This window comes from Ambystoma mexicanum, chromosome 3q (assembly GCF_040938575.1).
Source record: "Ambystoma mexicanum isolate Mex_15411 chromosome 3q, UKY_AmexF1_1, whole genome shotgun sequence".
Lineage (NCBI taxonomy): Eukaryota > Metazoa > Chordata > Amphibia > Caudata > Ambystomatidae > Ambystoma > Ambystoma mexicanum.
In genome coordinates this window covers 1228219922-1228241273 of record NC_090926.1, presented here as the reverse complement: position 1 = coordinate 1228241273, position 21352 = coordinate 1228219922, and the positions used below count along the sequence as shown (strand labels likewise).

At 47.0% G+C, this 21352-nt stretch overlaps 1 protein-coding gene across 4 annotated transcripts in view; it reads left to right on the top strand.

Annotated features, from left to right (window-relative positions):
* The window catches only part of RAB3D (RAB3D, member RAS oncogene family), a 518585-nt gene that overhangs the window by 427602 nt on the left and 69631 nt on the right, over positions 1-21352 (top strand). For all 4 annotated transcript variants that reach the window (XM_069604147.1, XM_069604150.1, XM_069604148.1 and 1 more), the window contains exon 4: positions 13072-13196. In XM_069604147.1, coding sequence (XP_069460248.1) covers positions 13072-13196 — 125 coding nt within the window. The remainder of the gene's footprint in view (positions 1-13071; positions 13197-21352) is intronic.

The window sequence follows — 21352 nt, the reverse complement described above, 5'->3', positions numbered from 1 at the left end:
GTTATCAATTGTTCTGTCACTGCGGACCCAGCGCTCTGAGTCGCTGAGCCCGCATCACACCAAGTGGGGTGTACCTAGGCTTTGTCATATCTTCTCCCTTGTCACTCCTCTATACCCCTTTAGTCAGATTTCGCTGTTTTTGCCCCCCCATACTACTGTGGCCAAACACTGTCCTCTCCATTTTGAACCCCCATTCTGAACACTCTCTGCTCTGCTCCTGAACAGCATCTTAAAGGAATAGTTCACACAAAATGTTTATTGGGTCAAAAGATCGGCCATGATCAAAAATATATCTAAAACATATTTATTAGGAAAGTTCCTACTCCTAAATCAGCTGTGATCCCAATCCCGAAGGTGGAATGGGCCCAGGTTACCTCTTATGGTAATGTGGGTTGACGTCGGACCGTATAGTCTTCATGAGGGGTGTGAGCTGGCGCTCAAGCAATCCGAATGAAAAGAGTACAGTGATGCCAGAATAAAAGAATGTCAAACCAAGGTTCTTCAAAACGTAGGCTTTTTCATTGAACTAACAAACATGCATTTCTGGACTACTCCTGTAAGGGAAAAGACAGAAAAATGCGATGAACCTATTGGTGTCAATACTCCTTTCACGGAGGTAGCCTCTCTTCATGTGGCCAGGGGACGGCAGCCGCTACCTGATCCTGACACTGGGGGTGGCTATTTGGGAGAGGACCATATTGGGGGAGGTGACCATCAGGGGGGTGAACCGATATCATTGGGTGAGACATGGTATCCCCCATTCCCATTGAGGGACATCCCTTCAGTACCTCAGGCCCTCATGGCATATTGTGGCAGTAATTCTTAATATTTCCCAACACATATTCATACAACTCTTAATACACCCCGCAGTGTTACTAGTAATGTGGGGTGTAATCAAAGGCCCCAAACTAACAGAAGTGAAGGGCCCACTGAAGACAAATGACCTGCCAGCCTTCTGAAAAGAACCTTCATAATGAAAATGGGCTGATGAAGGCAGACTGTCGGGGTTCTGCAAGTAACACAAGGAAGTGCAATGTGCAAAAGGCCTATCTGTCATTACAAAAGGAAAAAACAGCCTTTTAATTCATGGTGGCAGAAGAAAATCAAAGGCCTGTTTCACATGAAAAGAAGGACTTGCAAATATTGACACGAACATGGCTATACATGTGCATTTGCAGTTTGAAATCAAGACATTGAAAAACATTCTCCGGATTACATAACGATGTCCGGGAAAAGACTTGGTCTGTGTTAAACAAGATGTAATGAATGTTATGCTTCACATGCAAAATACCAGCATCAACTGAAATAAAAATGTTGTTCCATGTGTCGCATGAAGATTTAATTTAGGCCTGAGGCAGACCCTTTTGGCTTGTTGTTGGCAGAGTGCGCATCCCAGCTGTTTACAACTTGTGTGGCCTGCTAAGGGGTGTTGAAAAGAAACTTTCCCCAGACTTTGTCTCTGAAAGTTCGTTTGTGTGCAGGGCAAATGGCACAGCCAATGCATGACTGGAATGTGGGGAGGAGTTGTCAAAACAGGGGCTGCAATCAAGGCAGAAATCTGAAAAGAAAACTGGAAAATAGAAGCTTTCCAGATTTAAATGGTGGTCCCCTTCAGATAAGAGGACAGGATGCCATATGTCTGCAGTGGGGGATCTCTGTGTTGGCCGGTGCATCCAAAGTATTTACGATCTGCAACGTATGCTACAAACTACAAAGAGACTAAAAAAAGACTGTTCACAGACTGGCCCAGTGTGGCAAATGGCCTGTGGAGACCAAAGAGCTACAGTTTGCATAATGTGAAGATTTCATATTTATTAAAAGGACTAATATGACTCAAGCATTTTTCTCAACAACCACAAGTTCTGCTGCCTTTATTTGTGTGTAATTCTTTACATGATTTCTGGGTGGTTTTATTGAAATAAAATGAATTCACCTGCGACTTAGGGAATTGTAATAGCCAGCTAAAAGGTGTTCCTGGCTGCAGTGAACATGTCCCGAATTTGATAAGTGGCATGCTGGTGGAATGTGGAGAGTAAATTACATGTTCCTAACTATTATGCTTTTTGTAAAAATTGTGGAAAATTGACAAACAGCTCTGCAACATGGTGTGGACCCGGCTGTTGTTTTATTAAATTCCCCATGATTAGCTGAATCAGCAAATATATACATTATGGCAGCTACTAGTAAATCAGAATATTTTTCACACACAACTAGATTTTTGCCAAAGGTTGACATGGAAACAAAAGGGGATTTCAAATGGGAATTGCCATATGTCCGCTCCAGACTCCTAAACCATTCCTTAGAGAGTGACTGGAATTGCGAGGAGAGAGAAGGGTGACCAATCCTGTTTGCAGGAATTCTTGCAGGGCACGGTTCAGTATTGAAATCTTGATGGTGTCATCACTGGTATATGCACAATGGGAGAAGAGGGAGAGTTGCTGAAAATTACCTTCTTACAGCCGCAAGGAGACACCAGAGGAGATTGCTGAGGAATTGCATCTGAGTGGAGCCGTCTATTGCAGGGAAGGCCTAAAAAAGCTGACTTGGCCCTATGGTGAAGAGCTGGAGGCCAGCCCTGACAGTGGAGTGACCAGAACCCTGTCCTTCAAGAGGGTCCTGAAATGCAGCTGGCCTTCCTGAACCCTACACAGAGGTTTGAAATTTAAGTAGAATTGAGCCCTTTGAAAATAAAAAAGGTGGGCAATCTGCTTGGTCTCAATACTTTCCCTTTTTAGTGGGGGGTGGGTGGAGCCCAACCGTGTAGATCCTTAGCCTATTTAACTAAAAATATGAATTCCCCTTGGCAGAACACCACAGGGTGATTTTTGTTAAAATATTAAATTAACAAAGCTCATTCCCAGTGATTAAATTGGGTAATCCTATTGGCCCAGCTTCCCCAACACAGGACTTTAAGGGCAGGGGTGGGGCGGATCTGAAATCCAACATTCTTAAATCATCCCAATTCTTTCTGTTGCTTCCCCAAACAGGCCTCAAAGTAGAGGGGGTCTGAAATACAACATTCCTGAGTTTATTTCAAAGCAAAAGTGTAGGTGAAATAATAATTTCCATATGCTTTTACACAAATCTGTAAACCAAACTGCTAGCCTTATAATCGGGCAGGAAGCACTGCATGTGTCAATTGATTTTGTTCATTGACTAGTTTGGGTTATTTATAGAATTGAAATCGGGATAAAGTAAAGTACTGTGATTTGTATTTTTCCCAATCAACTTGTCTGATTTATTTATGTAAAATAAGTTCAATTGTGAGCCACAATGAAGGTGGTGTGTTTAGTTTCGGTGTGATTTCCAATATTTGTCATTCAAATAAATACAAATATATTTCCTGTATACCGGCCTGGTTCTTGGCTCATTGGTAGCTCAGGGGGCGGGATCCAAGGGGTATTAGATGAATCAGAAATAGAGCTGAACAAAGAAACAACATTAAACCGTTCATTGTGTACACCTAGATTAGGAAGGGAAGCAACTCCCTGTGTTGAGGGTGGCCTTTCAATAAACCGTTACAGTAACAAAGACTGACATGAAGAAGAGAGCAACCAGAATGAAGATTACTCAGCTAGACCAAAGTGAAGGCCTAGCTGTTGGAGGAATCCAATTGGCACCAAACAGCTCCCTTCACTACCACAGGAGTTCAAAGATGAAGCCGTGCAGAACTGGAGAGCGACCCGACCGGCTAGCGATTGCAGAGAGACCCGACCGGCTAGTGATTATCGGGAGCCCCGAGCTGTCAGGTCGACCCGCGAGTGAAGAAGGGACATGAGACCAAGCGGCACGCTGATGTGAGACACAGAGCAGGGGGAACATCTGCTTCATACCCCAGAGCAGGGAGAGGACTGGGGACTGTTGGAGACGCTGATGCCTACCGAAGCACAAACGATGCAGAGAGGGGCACACACAGAGGACGCCAAAGCCACCTAATAATACCAGTGAGCCTGAGAAGTCAAACAAAGTGTTACTGGGGCTTTTTGGGTGTGGAATGCAGAGAAACCCAAAATGGAGGGCTCCATTCCGAGGAAGTGTACAAGGGGGCTGGGACTTGGTGAAAACCAAGTGGACAAAAGTGAATTTGGAACACCAAGTGTTGTGAGAGTCTGGGACCCGCACCCATAATTGTAACTGTTGAAGAATACTATGTCAAGGATTAATCATATCCTTAGAGATATTGCCTGGCAGGGGAGTATACCAGGATGTATGAGAGAGTGAAATATACATTGAGCGAAACCTGGCAGGAGAGTATAGCAGGTGCTTTGCGGGTCTGGGACCCACACCGAAATTCAGATCGAGAAACCTGTTGTCAGAGAACCTGGCAGGAGAGTATAGCAGGTGTTTTGTGAGTTAGAGAATCCGAAGGAAGATTGATGCTCTTAGGATTTTTAACTGCATTGAATGTGGAAAAAACCTGGGGAAGGGAATCATTTTCCCTGGAGTGAGTTGCAACATCAAGAGGAGGGTGTCATCCTCTTGGGCTACAATGAACCTGGTTATTCTTCTGAACTTTTATTTTGCTGGAGAGAAACCTGGGGAAGGGAACCATTCCCAGGAACTGTGAACATTATCCATTTGGAACTTGTGTCGGATTATACCTGTTTGTTGGACTTGAACATTTGTGGACTTTTCAATCCAAAAGACAATACCCTTAGCACCTTAGAATTACTTTTAGAATGGGAGGGCTAGGATAGGATTTCGGACGCAGGATATTTTTTACTTTTGGACATCTTGACACAGGACAGGCCCTTAGTTTTTGATTGAGGTAGGCAAATACCTCCTAGATTAGGGACAGTGAGGCATTTTCCAACCCCTTTATTATTTAAGTAAAAGTGTATACCAATCACCACAAGTCCTCTGTGCCCACGTCTCATTCCTAGTTTCTCACAGAAAGCAGACTTTAGAATAAAGAGGCATTCTGGGTTTGTAGGAAGGGGTTCTCAGGCAAAGATTTCAGCAGCAAAATGTCAACGTTATAGAACGTCTTTCAAAAGTTAGAGAAGAAGGCTTAAAAGTCACCATTGTATTTTAAGGGGGACCAGAAGGAGAGGGCCAATTCAATTACCTTGCAGTTCTTGTGTTTCAGTTTTATTTTGTTGTTGAACCGGGTGTCTAGGCATTTTTGGCATCTGTTAGGCAGAAACCTGTGCAAGAGGCTTTAGGGACCACTGCAAAAGGCTTAGGACTACATGTGTTGGCAGTAAACCCAATTGGTAGCAGTCTGTACCACCCAGATTTACCTGGTAGCTGTGGCTGAGCAGCCAGACATCTCTCAAGAAGAGTTAGACAGTATATAGAGAATATAAGATAGGTACTAAAATACAGTAGCACAAGCAAACACAGACCAGAGCTTGGGTATAAAAGTATATAATTATTTATTTTAAAACACACTTTGTAATATACACTAACACTAATATGGCAAGCAAGTTCAAACACAGTCACTATTAATATATATACATCCCTGATTACTTATTGAACAAGTCTTAGTTAAAACACCACTTATTTACATTGCACCAAAAAGTGGTGCGTTTAAAATGAATGGAAAAATCCCATAGGAAATATTCTGGTAGAATATTTCGCGTGGTAACCACTGCCACCAGCCAGAAACTCGACAAGGGGGGACTGCACAGTGCCCCCTCGAAAAACAGACCCTGGGGCAATCTAATTACCCCTAGCAGTACTTCCACAGTATGATGGTTTGTACTGGTTCTGTTCCCAATTTAAAACTAGTAAAGTCAATGGTGACTTTACATGCCCTAGGAGACAGTAGTCAGTCCCAGGGTATGGAGTCTATGTTTGGGGGTCACTATGACACCCCTGTGTTACTGCACTGAGGGTTCTGTGTAACACACTTACCAAAAAATACATGAAACCCTATGGAGTAAAAGACCCCATAGCCCATTAAACACATTACAAAGTCAAAGGATATCTCAAATCATGTCTAAGAGTGGGAGCAAAAGAGTCTCACTCTTAGCAGGAGAAAAAAATAAACCCCAAAAAATCCAGCAAAGCTGCTGGGGGACTGGTTTGGGAAATTAGCATTAACAGAGAATTCTCCCTAACAGCATCAAACCGCATTTTTAGCATAGAGCCAGGTTCGGGTCGGGGAGCAGCGTTGACAGGATCCTGGGAGAGCCAAAGATTGCTTACTAGATTCTCTGGTTGCTGGAAACTGAATCTCACTCTAGAGCCTAAGGGGAAAGACAAGCCCTTTCTTCTGCCCTTCCCAACTAAGAAGGTGTGCATGGTTCTGCCATCTCCAGTGAGCCGGGTCCTGGGTAGCAGTGTCTCAGATGCAGTAGGCCTTGTGGGCCAGCTGGCCATTCCAAATAGGCCCTTCGAATGGTCAGGGAGAAGAACTTTTCTCTTCCTTGGACAACCTGGACTTCGCATCTCTGGCAAAGGACTTTGTAGTAGACTGCATTCCCAATCAGTTTCCAGTGAATCCTTCAACTAGTGTCCAAAGATAAATCAAATAAGGGGAGAGATTCCCCCTTAGATGGGTAAATTGCTAGAGGGGATTGGTCCAGAGAAAGCCTGTTGTTAAGAGTCATATCATGGCTGCTGTAACAAGTGCACTATGCCTTCTGATGCCAAGCCATGAGTGCTTTGTCTATCGTAAGTGGGGCTAGGGGACAGGATGTTTGTGAGCCCTCCCAAAATCCAACATGGACTGAAGCTGTCCTCTGGGCTATACTAATACCACCTCTTCCTGTGTCTAGCTATTTTAAAAGGACTTCAGTAATCAGCATCATTGTGTGATGTGGCCATGGTCATGATGGGACTAGATTTAAAGCACCAGCTTCTAGGGCACCTCATGGGGAGGGTGCCTGTACCCTGTGGGAACATGTCTACACTCTGGGTGATCAAAGGGATGATTCCTGGACTGGATCCAGCATGGCTGTTGTGGTACACCCAGGCCAGACAGTTTAATAGACACCAGGCCCTGTCGTGCAGGAGTCAACCGTCACCATGCTGACAATAATATGAAATCCAATACTTGTGGCATTAAAATTGTGTAGTCTTAGTAGCCACCATGTTTGATTGATATTTCTAACTAGACATGGCTTCTATTTAAATATTAATAACTGCCACCAGGCTGCTTGGTTACACAATTATAATAGTTTGAGCCAGAAGTGCAGGAAAAACCTCCTCTGCGTATTCTGGCAACTGTGTTCAGGGACGCCCTTTTTACCTTTGAACCTGCCCTGAAACACTGCAGGGCAGCTGCTGGGGGATGTCAGGAGATGGTCACAGCAGGGTACATTTGTGCAGTAGCAACGAGTTGGGGGTAGATCTCTTTCTTCGGCTAGGGCCTCCCTCTGAAACAGCCTCCCTGCCTCTCTGAAACTTGAGGAGAACCATCTTCGGTTCCGGAAGCACCTCAAGACCCTCCTCTTTGCTTCTGCCTTCTCTCTTCCACTCCCCTGCTGATCTCTGTCTCTTCTGGAACTGGGCACCTGGCTACTCTCTGATTTCAGGCCCAGATCACTGCAGACCCAGCCGCATACCCGCCCTGCCTCCTGGCAACCCTTGCACTTGGGTCTTTATCTACAACCATACAGGCCCCTTCCTGCTCTTATTAGACCCACGTTGTCTGCGCCTTGTTCTTGCACTTGCCACCTGCTGGCCGCACTACCTGCTTTTGTTTTGTTCACGTGTTCAGCACTTTCCACTCTTCCCCTGCCCCTTGCACACTCCCCGTTCCCTCCTCCATGCACTTGTGCGTTATCAATGTCACTGGGCCTAGTAAGATAGTTGTTTTGTTCTCCCCTGTTCCCCTCCCGTGCCTTGTCACGCCCTGAAACACTTGTGTATGGGCACGATATAAATAAAATATGATATCAGTATGCATTTTGGCATGGGGCATTATGAAAGTGAAGCCTGATTAGCAAATCGCAATCTCTATTCCAGAAACCGAATTTAGCACATCATAGGCTATTTCACCATCACAGACGGTATTCTGTCGCAAGAACGTAATGAATGTATTGATTTCCCACTGAAAGAGTGGCATAATTCTTTCACTGGATTGTGTGTGTGTGTCATGTTACGCTGCGCCTGGCATAAACATAGGAGAGCCAAGGTGCCCCAAGAAAGAGTTGCATTTAGTTCACAAAGCATAAGTGACAAGAACATGGATCTGCAGTGAGAGCACAAAAATGTTTGTATTTAAATTGTTTTTACCATTCTGGCAACTTCCTATTACGTGTTGCTGCTTTGTTTACATTAGCCTAGTTGTGGGATAGGTGGGAGAAAATACTCCCTCCACAGCAGAGCATTCTAATTTTGGCTTACCCCTGAATTTTTCCTTGGACCGCCACCAAATGTCAACCATTCCAGGCCCATCTCTGGACAAATCTCACTGGCTAGGAAGGACCCGTGGCAAATGACAGGCACGCCTACCTCTTGCAGCCCTTTGAGCCTCCTGTCCAGAATTGTCCATGATGCAGGTCACTACAGCGCTAGGGGTGTGCCCATGGATGGACCCCCGCAGGTCATCTTCGTCACCATGGGGCATCATTCAGTAGTCGACTGATTGTCAGCAGGAAGCCTCACTAGACGCTCTGGCGCCAGGCATGTTTCACAGTTCATTCACTGAGGCTTGTGTCTGTCGACCAAATACCTTCATTTGTATTTGTTGGTTAGTTCAGCCACTAGTCCTTTATTTGAGGCAGGGTGTTGGCGTTATGGCCGGAGCTCTATCAAATCGCAGCCATTTTCCCTGTTCCTCTGCCGCCCATACCCCTCTAGCTCTGCTTGAGACACAAAACAGCCTGGAAAGGATACCCTACTAAACATGTGAAACCATGTGTCTCTGCACCCTAAGGTGAAACTCAAGAATCTACAACCAACACGGTACAGCCATTGGCCAAATCAGTATCGATGGTAAATGCTTTGAATTGAAATTAAAGGCCTATTCAGGAAAGGGGTGAACACTGAAGAAGGGGTGGTATTTGACCAGAGAGCACCGTCCCGCTAATGTTAATGTGTCCGTGTGCTTCTCTGTGTAATTTTGTTTTTTGTGCTCATTTTGCCGGCATTTGCCTTTCACTGTCATGTAACGTTTGTCATATGCCGCCGCTTTTCGGCATGTCTCTTCGCTCAACCCCATCCCACAGCCCTTTTCCTATTCACTCTCCCCCTCCCGACTCCCAGCCCCCTCCTGATAGGTTCCAGCGCCCAGATTGGAATATCTAGAGGCTCTCATCCCCTCGCCTGTGCACTTCGCAGACTTTCCACTTGTCACTCCAAACCGGTGAGTGCCCCTGCAGATGCGGCATTGTTCTCCGAGCTACTGCCCATCTTGCCGGCATTGGCCTGTTACTGATGTGACGAATCAACTTCCAGGGCACCAGTGGTCCAGGGATGAATATCTGTTTCTAAACCATGAATCAGCCCCACACCTCTAGTAAAACCAGAAGGGATTCAAACAGATTGGAGCACAAGTAAATTATAAGCCTCCTTGTCCAATTTTGGTAACTTGGACAGAACGGCAGGCTTATCTCAGCAAGGTCGTGGATAGTTGGTTAGTTGAAACACAGCTAAAATACAATTATTACCCAATGATAAAAGGGATTGTCCAGTCAAGGTTGTATAAAAATATATACTTTATTATTATAATAGACAGTTCTAGCACACTACAAAATACAGCCCAAACTGTAAAGGAACACAGAGGACAGTTTCACGAAGGAAAGGGATGCACTCTGGATACTGACAGGAGGGTAGTCAGTAAAGCAATCAGTCTTAACTGTTCAAGGTTCTTTGGTTTCAGCACCAAGGGAAGAAGGGGTCGTAAATGTCACTAGGGGCCTTCAGAGAAGGACCGTGGGGACACACTCGAAATGTACCTGATGCTTGAGATGTTCTTGATGCTTGACAGCGCTGAGTCGGTTCCAGGACATTTTGCAGCTCCTGCAAAAGACTTTAAGACGGGAGACAGCTGCGGGTATCAGGAGGCAGACAGTTTGGCAAGTAAGGTTGGACGGACAGCTGCAGACTAGCTTACACAGCGGCTCGGGGTCAAGAATCACCCATGTGCTGGTTGGCGTATCTGAAGCACTGGTCGAGGCGTCTCGGACAGCTTTAGTGACTGCAGAGTGACAACAGTCAGTGGTGCAATCGGTCACGGTTCGAGGGCTCAACGGCCTCAAATGTTCTTAAAAGATGGGCGCTGGTTGATGCTTGTGTGGCAGATGTTTAGGGGAGGGATCTTGCTTCCCTCTTGGAAATCCTGGCCTTCCGTCACTGACGGAACATGTAAGGCAGACTGTGCCTTCAGCCATGGTCCAAATGAGTCCTCCTTCTTACTCCTTCCAAAGTTATCTGATGATCTGCTAAGTGAGGGGCTCAGCCCTCTCTTAAAGCCAAATGGACCCCAGTGATTGGTGCAGGCTAAGCTTACCTTAAGGAACCAATCTGGGGTCCCCAACAACAGTCTTCTGTTATGCGTGAGGTCAACACCAGAGTGCTTTGCAACAGGAAAGGTAAGGGGTGACAACATGTACTCCTAAGTCCCACCCATCTTCCTGTCGTAGATCAAAGTGTCTCTATGATTAACTGAGCCTCCCTCAAATCACATACTTCGTCCCTCTGAAAGGGAGTTTGCCTACTGTAAACAGTTGTCCCAGACATGACATTCACTGCCCTTCGTACAGAGGGGTGGGAGCTAGCTTCAAGGTGACACATTGCATATAAAACAGGTGTTTGTTTGCATATCCATTGTTAAGTTCTGTGACCCGGCCAATTCGCAGGCCTGCTTCAATTAACTCTCATCAGTATGCACCGCCACCACAGAGAACCTAGACAATAGAACAGGGTGGCTCCATGGAGCCTTTGATATTTAATTAGGCTGGCCAAGAGAGGAGGAAGGTATTGCTCTTCTCATCTTGATATTTTCGTGCACCCCTTGCTGTCACCTGTCAGATACATGTGACAGGGAGGACTGCGCCTGTAGGCTGTGTCCTCCAGAGTACAATGGACTATGTGTTTCGTTGTGCGGCGAGCATTAGAAAATGTGTGCGGTTTAGCCCCACACATTTTTAGAGGTTGATCTCCCATTATTCCATTTCCTAAAAAAGCCCAGGCACGCGCACACTGTGCAGATGGTCGAATCCCTCACAAGTGAGTTTAACTTTTGTTGAATTTCACCGCTTTTCGGTGTCTCTTTGCTCAACCCCCTCCCACAGCCCTCTTTCTGTTTCCACTCTCCCCTTCCGCCTCCCAGCCCACACTCGACCCCTGATTGGCCCTAGTGCCCCATTTAAGCCAACCCTTGAGGGCAGCCTCTGCCCGGGTAGCCGCACTGGCTGTGGGCCCAAAGGCAAAGGGCAGCTCTGGAAGAAGCAGCTCCATTGTGTGTTTGCCTGAGAAGCCTGTCGCCGTCAACCAGCAGCGACTGATAAGGTAAGTGTGGTCAGGGTGAGGATTATAGCAATTACTGTATATCATTAAAACCCTACCACTCTTATTACCTAACATAACATAGCACACCGATGTTAGCCAGCTAGTAAGTAGTTTTACAATCACTGCTGTGTCCCAATTGTAGGTGGTTCTCCATTTACTAATGTATCTCAAATGTACCAATTTTTCCCACTTGCCAGGCATCTCAAATCGAAGTGGTTTTTACTTGCTGCTGTATCTCGGATCTAGGAATGTTTTCCCCCCTGTAGCCCCTTGTGCCAGTTCTAGGGGTCGAAATACTGCTACTGTGTAAAAATAGGTGATCTTCCCTTAGCTGTTCCAGACCGGAGTGAATTGCGGGAAAGAAGAGAGGCATCTGAATGGAGGGGTGGTTTTTGAGGCCTAGAGTGTACCCATCTCTATAGAGGGTCAAAAAGATGAAACCGGGGAGGGAGATGGTCGGACTTAATTGGACCACTGATAGAGGGCCTAAGATTGAAACATTGGAGAAAGATAGGAACAGATGGACCGCAGGGCACAGGGAACGCATCCTCCTGGAGGAACCCGTGGGCGTGGTAATTGCAGCACTCCAGAATGTACGACAGGGGAAGGGGTGTGGGCCACAGTTAGTCATAACAGCAGGGGTATGAAAGGTACTGCCACTAAGCCTACTAAAACTCACCCTTCTGCATACACCTCTCATACTCTGAATAAACAAAACCATACCTTTATAGCAGAACAAACCGCACGTACTTCACTACACCACATTGAAACAAGCCACACATAACCTCGCCCAACAGCCCATGGGAGCTACCAACCCAAAAAACACACCTACGCTCAGTGAACAATGTCAACGGAACTGAAGCGGCCAACAGCACATCACAGCTCTTTCTTTTCTCCCGATCAGTCCTACTAACTTCCCCTCCTCCCCCTAACGTGCAGGGTTACAGCCATGGCTATCTGGCAGTTTCTGTGCCTTTTTCCAGCCAGTGGATAATACAGTAGTTCATGCCCTTACTATGTACAAGGGACCTCATTAGCATGAATCTCTATAGGTTCTGAGTAGCTTTTACAAATAAAAAAACCCCACCTGCAGAGGCGTTGCTAGGGGGGGCTAAAGGGGCTATAGCCCCTGGTCTTTTGGTTGTAGCCCCGGATAGAAACTCAGGAGCTACAGCCAAAAGACTAGCTAGCCCCCAGTCCCAATAGTTCCAACATTAGCGTAGCCCCGGTCTTTTCCAGACCTAGCAACACCCCTGCCCACCTGTAATGCATATGGATTCCAGCATTTCTGGCAGCATGAAAATGTGATGGAAGCATATTAGCTCAGAGCTGCTGGACTTTCTCCAATGCCCCCTAGATTCATGATGTAAATGTACCAAAAAGGAACAGTTCCTGGCTTAATAGCGGGGAGCGTGCATCCGCCAGTGAATTACGAACTGTACACTTTGCCCGCCCTCTCAGGGTGTTTGACTTACACGCTCTACCAGCGTCCTTGATCATGTAGCACTAAGACCTGTGTACATGTATCCCTTTTCCTGAACATTGACATGCGTACATTGGGTGTGCTTGGCCAGATCTATCAGATATCTGTGATGCAGCATGAATGTGCCTGGCGCTGTGACCATTAAAGCTAATGTTTCTCCCTTCTCTCCTAAATGGGCGCAGGGCCACGCAGATCAAGACCTACTCGTGGGACAACGCCCAAGTCATCCTGGTGGGGAACAAGTGCGACCTGGAGGATGATCGCCTGATTCCAGCCGAAGACGGGAAGAGGCTGGCGGACGAACTAGGTGGGCAATTCCTGCATGCTTCCTCTTGGACTTTATCACTTTGAAACATAGAAGCAAGAGCATACAAAACAAACACATTCAGGTAGAATACAAGAAAACCACATGGACACAAGCAGAGTTCTCTCTCTCTATCTATCTCTCTCTCTCCCTTGCTCTCCCTCTCTCTCTCTCTCTCTCTTTCTCTTTCTCTCTATCTATATATATTTCTGAGGCTTGTGGAATCTGCTTGGATCACATGCTGTGCATAGGCCGACATCTAGTGGAAGCTGCGGAGTATTACAGTTTGTTTTTCGAAACTCGAAAATGGGCGTCGACACAGGGAGTGCCAGTAATACTATCCCTAGTGTGACGTCCACTGTACCCATGATCCCTCACGTGTGTAGGACCCTCAGATTGTTTTTTTGCCGCCATACTGGTCGGAAGCATTGTGCGGAGTTCCCTGGCTTCCAGCCATATTTTGCTAAATATAATATTAATTTCCCCATTTTTCCACTCCCACGTCGAGACATCGAAGTTCGAAGATCGACGCCGGTCCGAAGAACAAACAACCGTCGAGAGCTGCACGACGGACTTTGGGCCTCGGAAGGCCTCTGGCCTCGGCCCGGGGCTTGGAAGGCCTCTAGCCTCGGCCCTGCAAGTAGGGAGAGTGGGGGGTGGAAACATACTCTACACTCTTATTTTTCCTACACACACTAGCCCACTGCCACAGGGTGCATATGGAGGGTACCCCATTTAAATTTTGCCCCAAGTGCAACCGCAAGTACCCTTGGGTTGACAAACACGCCACCTGTAACCTCCGATTGCCGAGAGATCACCCCGAGGCGAACTGCAGAGCGTGTAGCCGGTTCAAGGCGAAAACACTAAAGGACAGCTCGACCAAACGTTGGGCCCACCACGACAGGCAATTCGAGGCCATGGAAGCGGAGGGCGCCTTCAGTGATGGCAGCGACGCCGTACTTTTGGACGGCGAGGGCAAAGAGGTGTCGAAAGACACCCAAGCGCAAGTCCCCGACCTCGGAAGATTGTCCGGCAGGGCAGTTATGGGGAACACACCCGGCGACACAAGCGCTACCCACACCACTTCTACACCTAAACACTCGAAGTCCAACCGAGACTTGACACGCGTGTCGAGTTCTCGGAAAGAGGCACGAAGAGAGCGGTCCACCGAATCAGTGTCCTCTGAGCGTTCCCGGTCAAGATCGCCGCACGATTCGAGGCAACCGTCCACAGTTGCCAAGAGTGCCTCACTCACCAAAGTTACAGAGGTACGATCGTCAGAAGACGAATCCGACCTCCAGTCCCAGGCTACGCACTAGAAGTCGGCTCCGGCAGACCGTTCGGCGGCTGCTTCCGAGCCCCGACGTGCTCACTCGAAAGAAAGAAACACTACCCCCGAATCTCGACGCCAGGTGTCGAAAAGCTCTGAGGAGGTGAAAACATCAGGGAAACACTCTTCTACTCATGGGGAAGAGGGTAAACAGCAGAAGAAACCATCTCACTCTTCTTCTGCATCACAGACACTTAAGGACAGTTCAAAGTCTTCAGATAAACATAAATCCAAGACCGCTGTCCAGGCCCCTAGGTTCAAACAAGGAATAGAAGGGGAACCCTCTCAGGAAATGGTCATTCCCAGCTCCAAAAAATGAACCATTGAAGATATAGACAGGGTAATGACTAGAATGTCCTCCTTAGCTGACTTCTCCTCCAAGAACCCAGAGCACTTCCTCACCTATACCCCGGACAGTGCTACTCCTTCGGGATCCAGGGACCCTCCGCCCCCTACTAAGAAACCTTGGGTTGAGACTCCAACTCTGATTTCAGACCATTTTTACATACAGCCTTACACACAGTATGGTGAGGATCCACAACAGTACGATGAGGATCCAGACTTGGTAATGTTGGATGACCAAACTGGGGTGGACTATTATGGGGATTAAGAGGGCGAGGAAGATGATGTCACAGAAGTCTACAGAATAGACTTTCCTGTTTGCAAAGAACCCCAGGTTACCTACTATCCAGTAGACAACCAGCCCCTCCTAAATGAGGTCTAGGCTAGAGCGGCAGAACACTTCCGCATAGACACTCGGGGGGCACAGGAGGAGAGGGTCTTTGCAGAAGAACTAGTGGGAGAGAAGAGACCCATTGCCCAAGCCATTCCAATTCTCAAGTCCATCCAACTGAGAATTGATCCTTCCCTTCTGACTCCTAACCTCACCAGGGCTGTAAACCCCAGAATCGAGAAATTGTTCAGGGCCGCCCAGTCAGACCCGCTTTACATAACGGGTCAACGGAAGCCCGACTCCTTGGTAATTACTAACACCAGAAAGAAGGCGGGGACAGCTCTATCATCATCTGAGGCCCCCCCCAGATAAGGAGAGCAAGAGAATCTACGGGTTGGGAAGGAAGGTAGCCTCCACTTCCGCTTACCAGACAAGGATTGCCAACACCACCTATCTGCTTGCAAGTTTCATTTGCCACCAGTGGGAGCAGGTAGCTGCCCTCATTGACTCTGCACCGGAACCACTAAAGGGTCAATTGGCCCAGGTCCCGTCGGAGGGGAGAGCCGTGTCCGGTTACATCCTTAAAACAACCTTTGATGCCACAGATAACGCGGGCAGGCTCATAGCAGAGGGCACTGTCGTTAAAAGGCATGTTTGGTTAAGACAGTTGGGGTATAAACCAGAGACGCAAGCATCCCTAATAGACATGCTGGTGGAACCGAATCTCCTTTTTGGCAAAGCATTTGGAGGACGCATTAAAAACTGCCAAAGACGAGTATGATACTCTGAAATCCCTGGGACAGTTGACGAACAAGCCCCCTAATCAAAGAGGGAATGGTAATTTTCGTCGCCCACGCGGCCAGAATTCCCAAAGGGGCTCCAATTATACACAGGGACAGGGTACATCATGGGGTAACAACCAACAGACTACCCAGAGTTACGGAAGAGGAAACAAAAGAAGCCATGGTAGAGATAGAGGCAGCCCCAGCAGAGGCGGCACGCCTCCTGCAAAACAGTGACGCTCCGGTCAGGGACCCTTCTCACACACCCCAGTAGAGGGACGCATTTCCAACTTCACCCAAGCTTGGGAAGGGATCACATCAGACAGATGGGTGCTGTCCACAATGTCTGCATGATACTGCATAGAACTGCTCGAGCGCCCCCGAAACCACCCTCCACGTCAAAAGATACATTCCTTGGACCACCAAAAGCTCCTCCTCGAGGAGATTGTCAATCTTCTAGCAAAGGACGCGATCAAACTCATCCCAGGCAACCAGGTAAACAAGGGTATTTATTCAACTTACTTCCTTGTGCCAAAAAAAGATTTAACAATGCGCCCGGTATTAGACTTACGCCCTGCAAACAAGTATGTCAAGTCCCAAAGATTTTGCATGACTACTCTACAAGAGGTAATCCCCCTCCTAAAAAAGGGGGATTACATGGCAACATTGGACATGAAGGATGCCTATTTTCATATTTCCATGTTCCCAGCGCACAGAAGATTATTGCGCTTCAAGGTGGACAGTCAGCACTACCAGTTCAAGGTGCTGCCCTTCGGTATAGCCTCGGTTCCAAGGGTATTCACCAAGATACTGCCAGTGGCGGCGGCACACCTATTCAGGGAGGCAATCCCAGTGTACCCTTACCTGGACAACTGGCTCAACACGGGGGAGACCCCAGTAATTTGCAGATCAAACATTCAAAGAACGATCGACCTCCTCTTCGAATTGGGTTTCTCCATAAACGAGAAAAAATCAAGTCTGGTGCCAAGCACCTCCAAACAGTTCCTAGGAGCTGTCCTAAACACTCAGGAGGGGTTGGATTTTACATCAGAGGAAAGAATTCGGAATCTACTACTGTAAATTCCTCTATCAGCCCGGTCGCCAGATAAGGGTGCGCAACGCGATGCGTTTGCTAGGCATGATGGCGTCATGTATTTACCTGGTCCCCCACGCGCGCCTGTGCATGCGACCCATGCAGGAATGGTTGGTGAAACTGGTCTCAGGCAAGTGGTCAATGGGACGATCTAGTGGTCGTTTCGCCAACACTTGTACAAAGTCTTCACTGGTGGACAAGACAGAACTTGTCAAAGGAGAAACCCTTTTACGATCCAGAGGTACAGGCTGTAGTCACAACAGACGCATCCCTGTCAGGGTGGGGAGCACACCTCCATCACCACACAGCTCAGGGTCTCTGGTCTCACACAGTGGCCAAGAATCATATCAATCTGCTAGAGCTTCTGGCAGCATTCAGAGTGCTTAAAGCGTTCGAGCCCCACCTGTTGAACCTATCAGTGCAGATCTTAACAGACAGCACAACAGCAATGTTTTCCCTAAACAAACAGGGAGGGACTTGTTCGCCAAATCTGTCCAAGCTTGCCCCGGGAAATGTGGATATGGTCACTCAGACGGAACATTTACCTGTCATCTCAACATGTTCCAGGGGATCTCAATTCGCTAGCGGACGCTTTGAGCAGAGATCCCCTCCCAGAAGAACACGAATGGTGTCTACACAGAGAAGTCGTAGAAGACATCTTCTCACAGTGGGGTTTCCCCACTATAGACCTATTCGCCACAAGCGAAAACAGGCAATGGCCAGGATTCGCATCCAGGTTTCCTCAGCCAGACTCCAAGAGGAACGCCCTGTGAATGAACTGGTCAGGGATGTTTGCCTACGCTTTTCCACCAACCCCTCTCTTGAGGAAGGTGGTCAACAAGATGCACAGGGAATCGATGGCGCTCATCCTAGTTGCTCCCATGTGGGCGAGACAACTGTGGTTCCCACAATTATGCAGACTAGCGTTGTGCGAGCCCATCAGGCTCCCGTGCTGGTACAACCTACTGTCCCAGCACCAAGGTCAAACAGTGCATCCTCAACCCAGCTCAATGAACTTGGCAGCATGGCTCCTGAAGTCATAGAGTTTGGACATCTCAACTTACCACAGAGGTGCACTGACATCTTAAAAGAATCTAGGAAGCCAAACACGAGGCACTGTTACTTTGACAAATGGAAAAGGTTCATTATCTGGTGCCAGAATAAACAAATCAACCTGGTTAATTGCACTCCTTCCAACATTGTCACCTACATGCTCCACCTGCTAGATGCAGGGTTGGTATTTAATTCACTCAAGGTACACCTGGCAGCACTGTCGGCCTACACCACCTCCCATAAGAAGGTTTCGTGGTTGAAAGTACCAGTGGTTAAAGCCGTCATGGAAGGGGTAAAGAGACTCCACCCTCCAATTTCAAACCCACCACCTGGATGGGACCTTAATGTGGTGCTTGCTAAACTCATGGGGCCAACCTTTGAACCCATGCATAAAGCCAGTCTCAAACACCTGACCTATAAAACTGACTTCGTAGTAGCTATTACATCCATAAGAAGGGTCAGTGAAATTCAGGCTCTGTCAGTGCAGGATCCTTTCTTTACTGTTCATAAGGATAAACTGGTTCTACAAACACACCCTAGGTTCTCACCTAAGTTCATTTCTAAATTCCACGTTAACCAGTCCACTGAGCTTCCGGCCTTCTTCCAAGAACCCAAAAGCTCTGCTGAGGTGAAACTACACACTCTAGATGTGCGAAGAGCAGTCCTCTACTATGTAGACAAGACCAGGCCGCTAAGAAGAACAGACCAACTGTTTGCCTCCGTAGCTACAGGCAGAGAAGGAGATTGTGTCTCTAAAGGTGCCATCTCCAAGTGGATAGTCAACTGTATCCAGCTGTGTTACTCCCTTTCTGAAAGAACTCTGCCTTTTACGCCAAGAGCCCACTCTACTAGAGGCACTGGGGCCACTCTGGCTTTCATTGCCAATCTACCCCTTGACACCATTTGCAAAGCAGCTACATGGAGCTCTATTCACATTTTTACTCGGCACCACTGCATTGACACTCATTCCAAGACAGATACTCAAGTGGGACAAGCGGTTCTAAGACATTTATTTGCTCATGACCCTTCTCACATCCCACCTAATCTATGCACAGCATGTGATCTAAGCAGATTCCACAAGCCTCAGAAGGGATACATTACTCACCGTAATCGTATTTCTGATGCTTGTATCTGCTTAGATTCACATGCGCCCGCCCTTCCTCCCCTCTGAGAGAAGCTGCATGGACGCTTGTAGTCTTATCTTTCTATCTATCTGCTTGGATAATCTGTACTCACGCTACTCCTCATGCTACCTCATGTCAGAAAAAATACAATCTGGGGGTCCTACACTCGTGAGGGATCATGGGTACAGTGGACGTCACACTAGGAATAGTATTACTGGCACGCTCTGTGTCGACGCACATTTTCGAGTTTCGAAAAACAAACTGTAATACCCTGCAGCTTCCACTAGATGTCGGCCTAAGCAGATACAAGCATCAGAAATACGATTACGGTGAGTAATGTATCCCATATATTTACATACACAGGCATAATACAAATACAGACACACTATATACAGACCCACGGGCAGAATACAGCCAAAAAGGACACAGGCAGACAGGCTGCAAGACACATAGAGGCATAATTCAAACATACATAAGTAGAATACATAATGTACATGAATAGATAACACAGGCATAATACATCAAATATAGTCATAGAATTAAGAGAATATACACACAGCATTGCACGCGCAGGCGGAACAGTAACACAGAGTGCTGGAAAACGATACACATTCTAAAGGCAGAAAGGCAGAAAGTAAACTACACAGCACATGAGCACAATGAATGTGCTGCACACCTTTAACTGAAGTTCTCCAGAATTGGTATGTTTCATAGAGTTGCATGCTTTCTTGTTATTTCCAATAGTACAGATCTTGCAGGTTTTTTAGCTTATCTATTTCACTTTAAAATCCCACCCAAATATTGGGTCTAAATTTGAATGGCCAACGAGGGAGGGAAAAGCAATCCTCACATATAGCTGCCATTTTATGTTTCATAAAGGCATGCTAATGTGATGTTGTTATCCCCTCATTCCTGTAGAGGAAGCTAAATCGCAATGGTAATAGCCCACACTTAGGGGTAACTCACTTATTATGCTCCAGCCTAGGGCTGTCCTGTCATTGTTTCTTAGGCCATTGTGTTTGGTAACAATCTGTGGATATTGCCTACTTGAAAGTGTATCGTGGGTGGCTGGCCAACATAACAGTTCTAACAGGATTACATTACAAATGTACAGACTTAACCGAACATATCGGTTTGTTTGCTCTCGCAATTCCTGTAAACGTGCTGTGATACCTCCAGGTCTGGGCGCTAAATAGATGAAAATATAAAATAAATAAAACCATGAGCTGGAGGAGGTGTTGATTATTTATGTAGTCTTAGTTGGATGGCAACACATTGTTCTATTCTGGCTCCTAAGAATGGCTAGTAGGTTGTAGTTTACAAGGTCATCGAGTTGAGGGTAGGCCTTTTTATTTGAAGGGCGAGGGTCTGTTTGCAGCTCTGAGGGTTGAGATGATTTCTATTAGGTCAGGTTTTGAAAGCTGCTGGTTGCCCATGAGTGAGGTGTTGAGTGTGGCGGTGGTGACGGGGGGCAGGGAGGTTAGGGCTCGTGTGGCACCTGTATTATGCTCTTATATTGATTATTTAAATGATGGCATTGCATTTGCTCGTGGATGTCATGCTTGTGGCGGTGGGTTCCGAAGATGATTAACGCAAGTTTTGTTTGGGTATAACTAGAACAAAAAAGTACTAATTTGTTGGGAAATATAAGCCCAAAACAAAGTCACGGGGTCTACAATTCCTCTCTTCGCACTAAGTAGATGGGGGGAATAGGAGAGGAAAGGGCAGAACGAGTGTCAAAGTGGGGAACAAGTAAGGAACAATTCCACTGTAAAACAAAACACAGTGCTTCACCTTTTCATTCTCCCTGGATTACATTTGGCAATCGTTTTGGGTAATGGGTATGGCAAGAATCCCACAGGACTACCTTGAAGCCTCAATATAAATTCGGTTCTTGTAACGCCGTTCATGCCAGAATTGACCCTCTGAGCTTGGAAATGCTGTTCGGTGTGGTCTTGCTTCCAAGACGAGCACGCTGCCCCTGAGCTATACTCCTGGCCCATATTCCTGAGGCCCTGCCTGGCGAAGCAGTGTTCTCATTGAATGTGGCCATCCATGTGCATTGCTGTACCATAGGCAGTCGGATAGGGCTCTTACCGCAGAC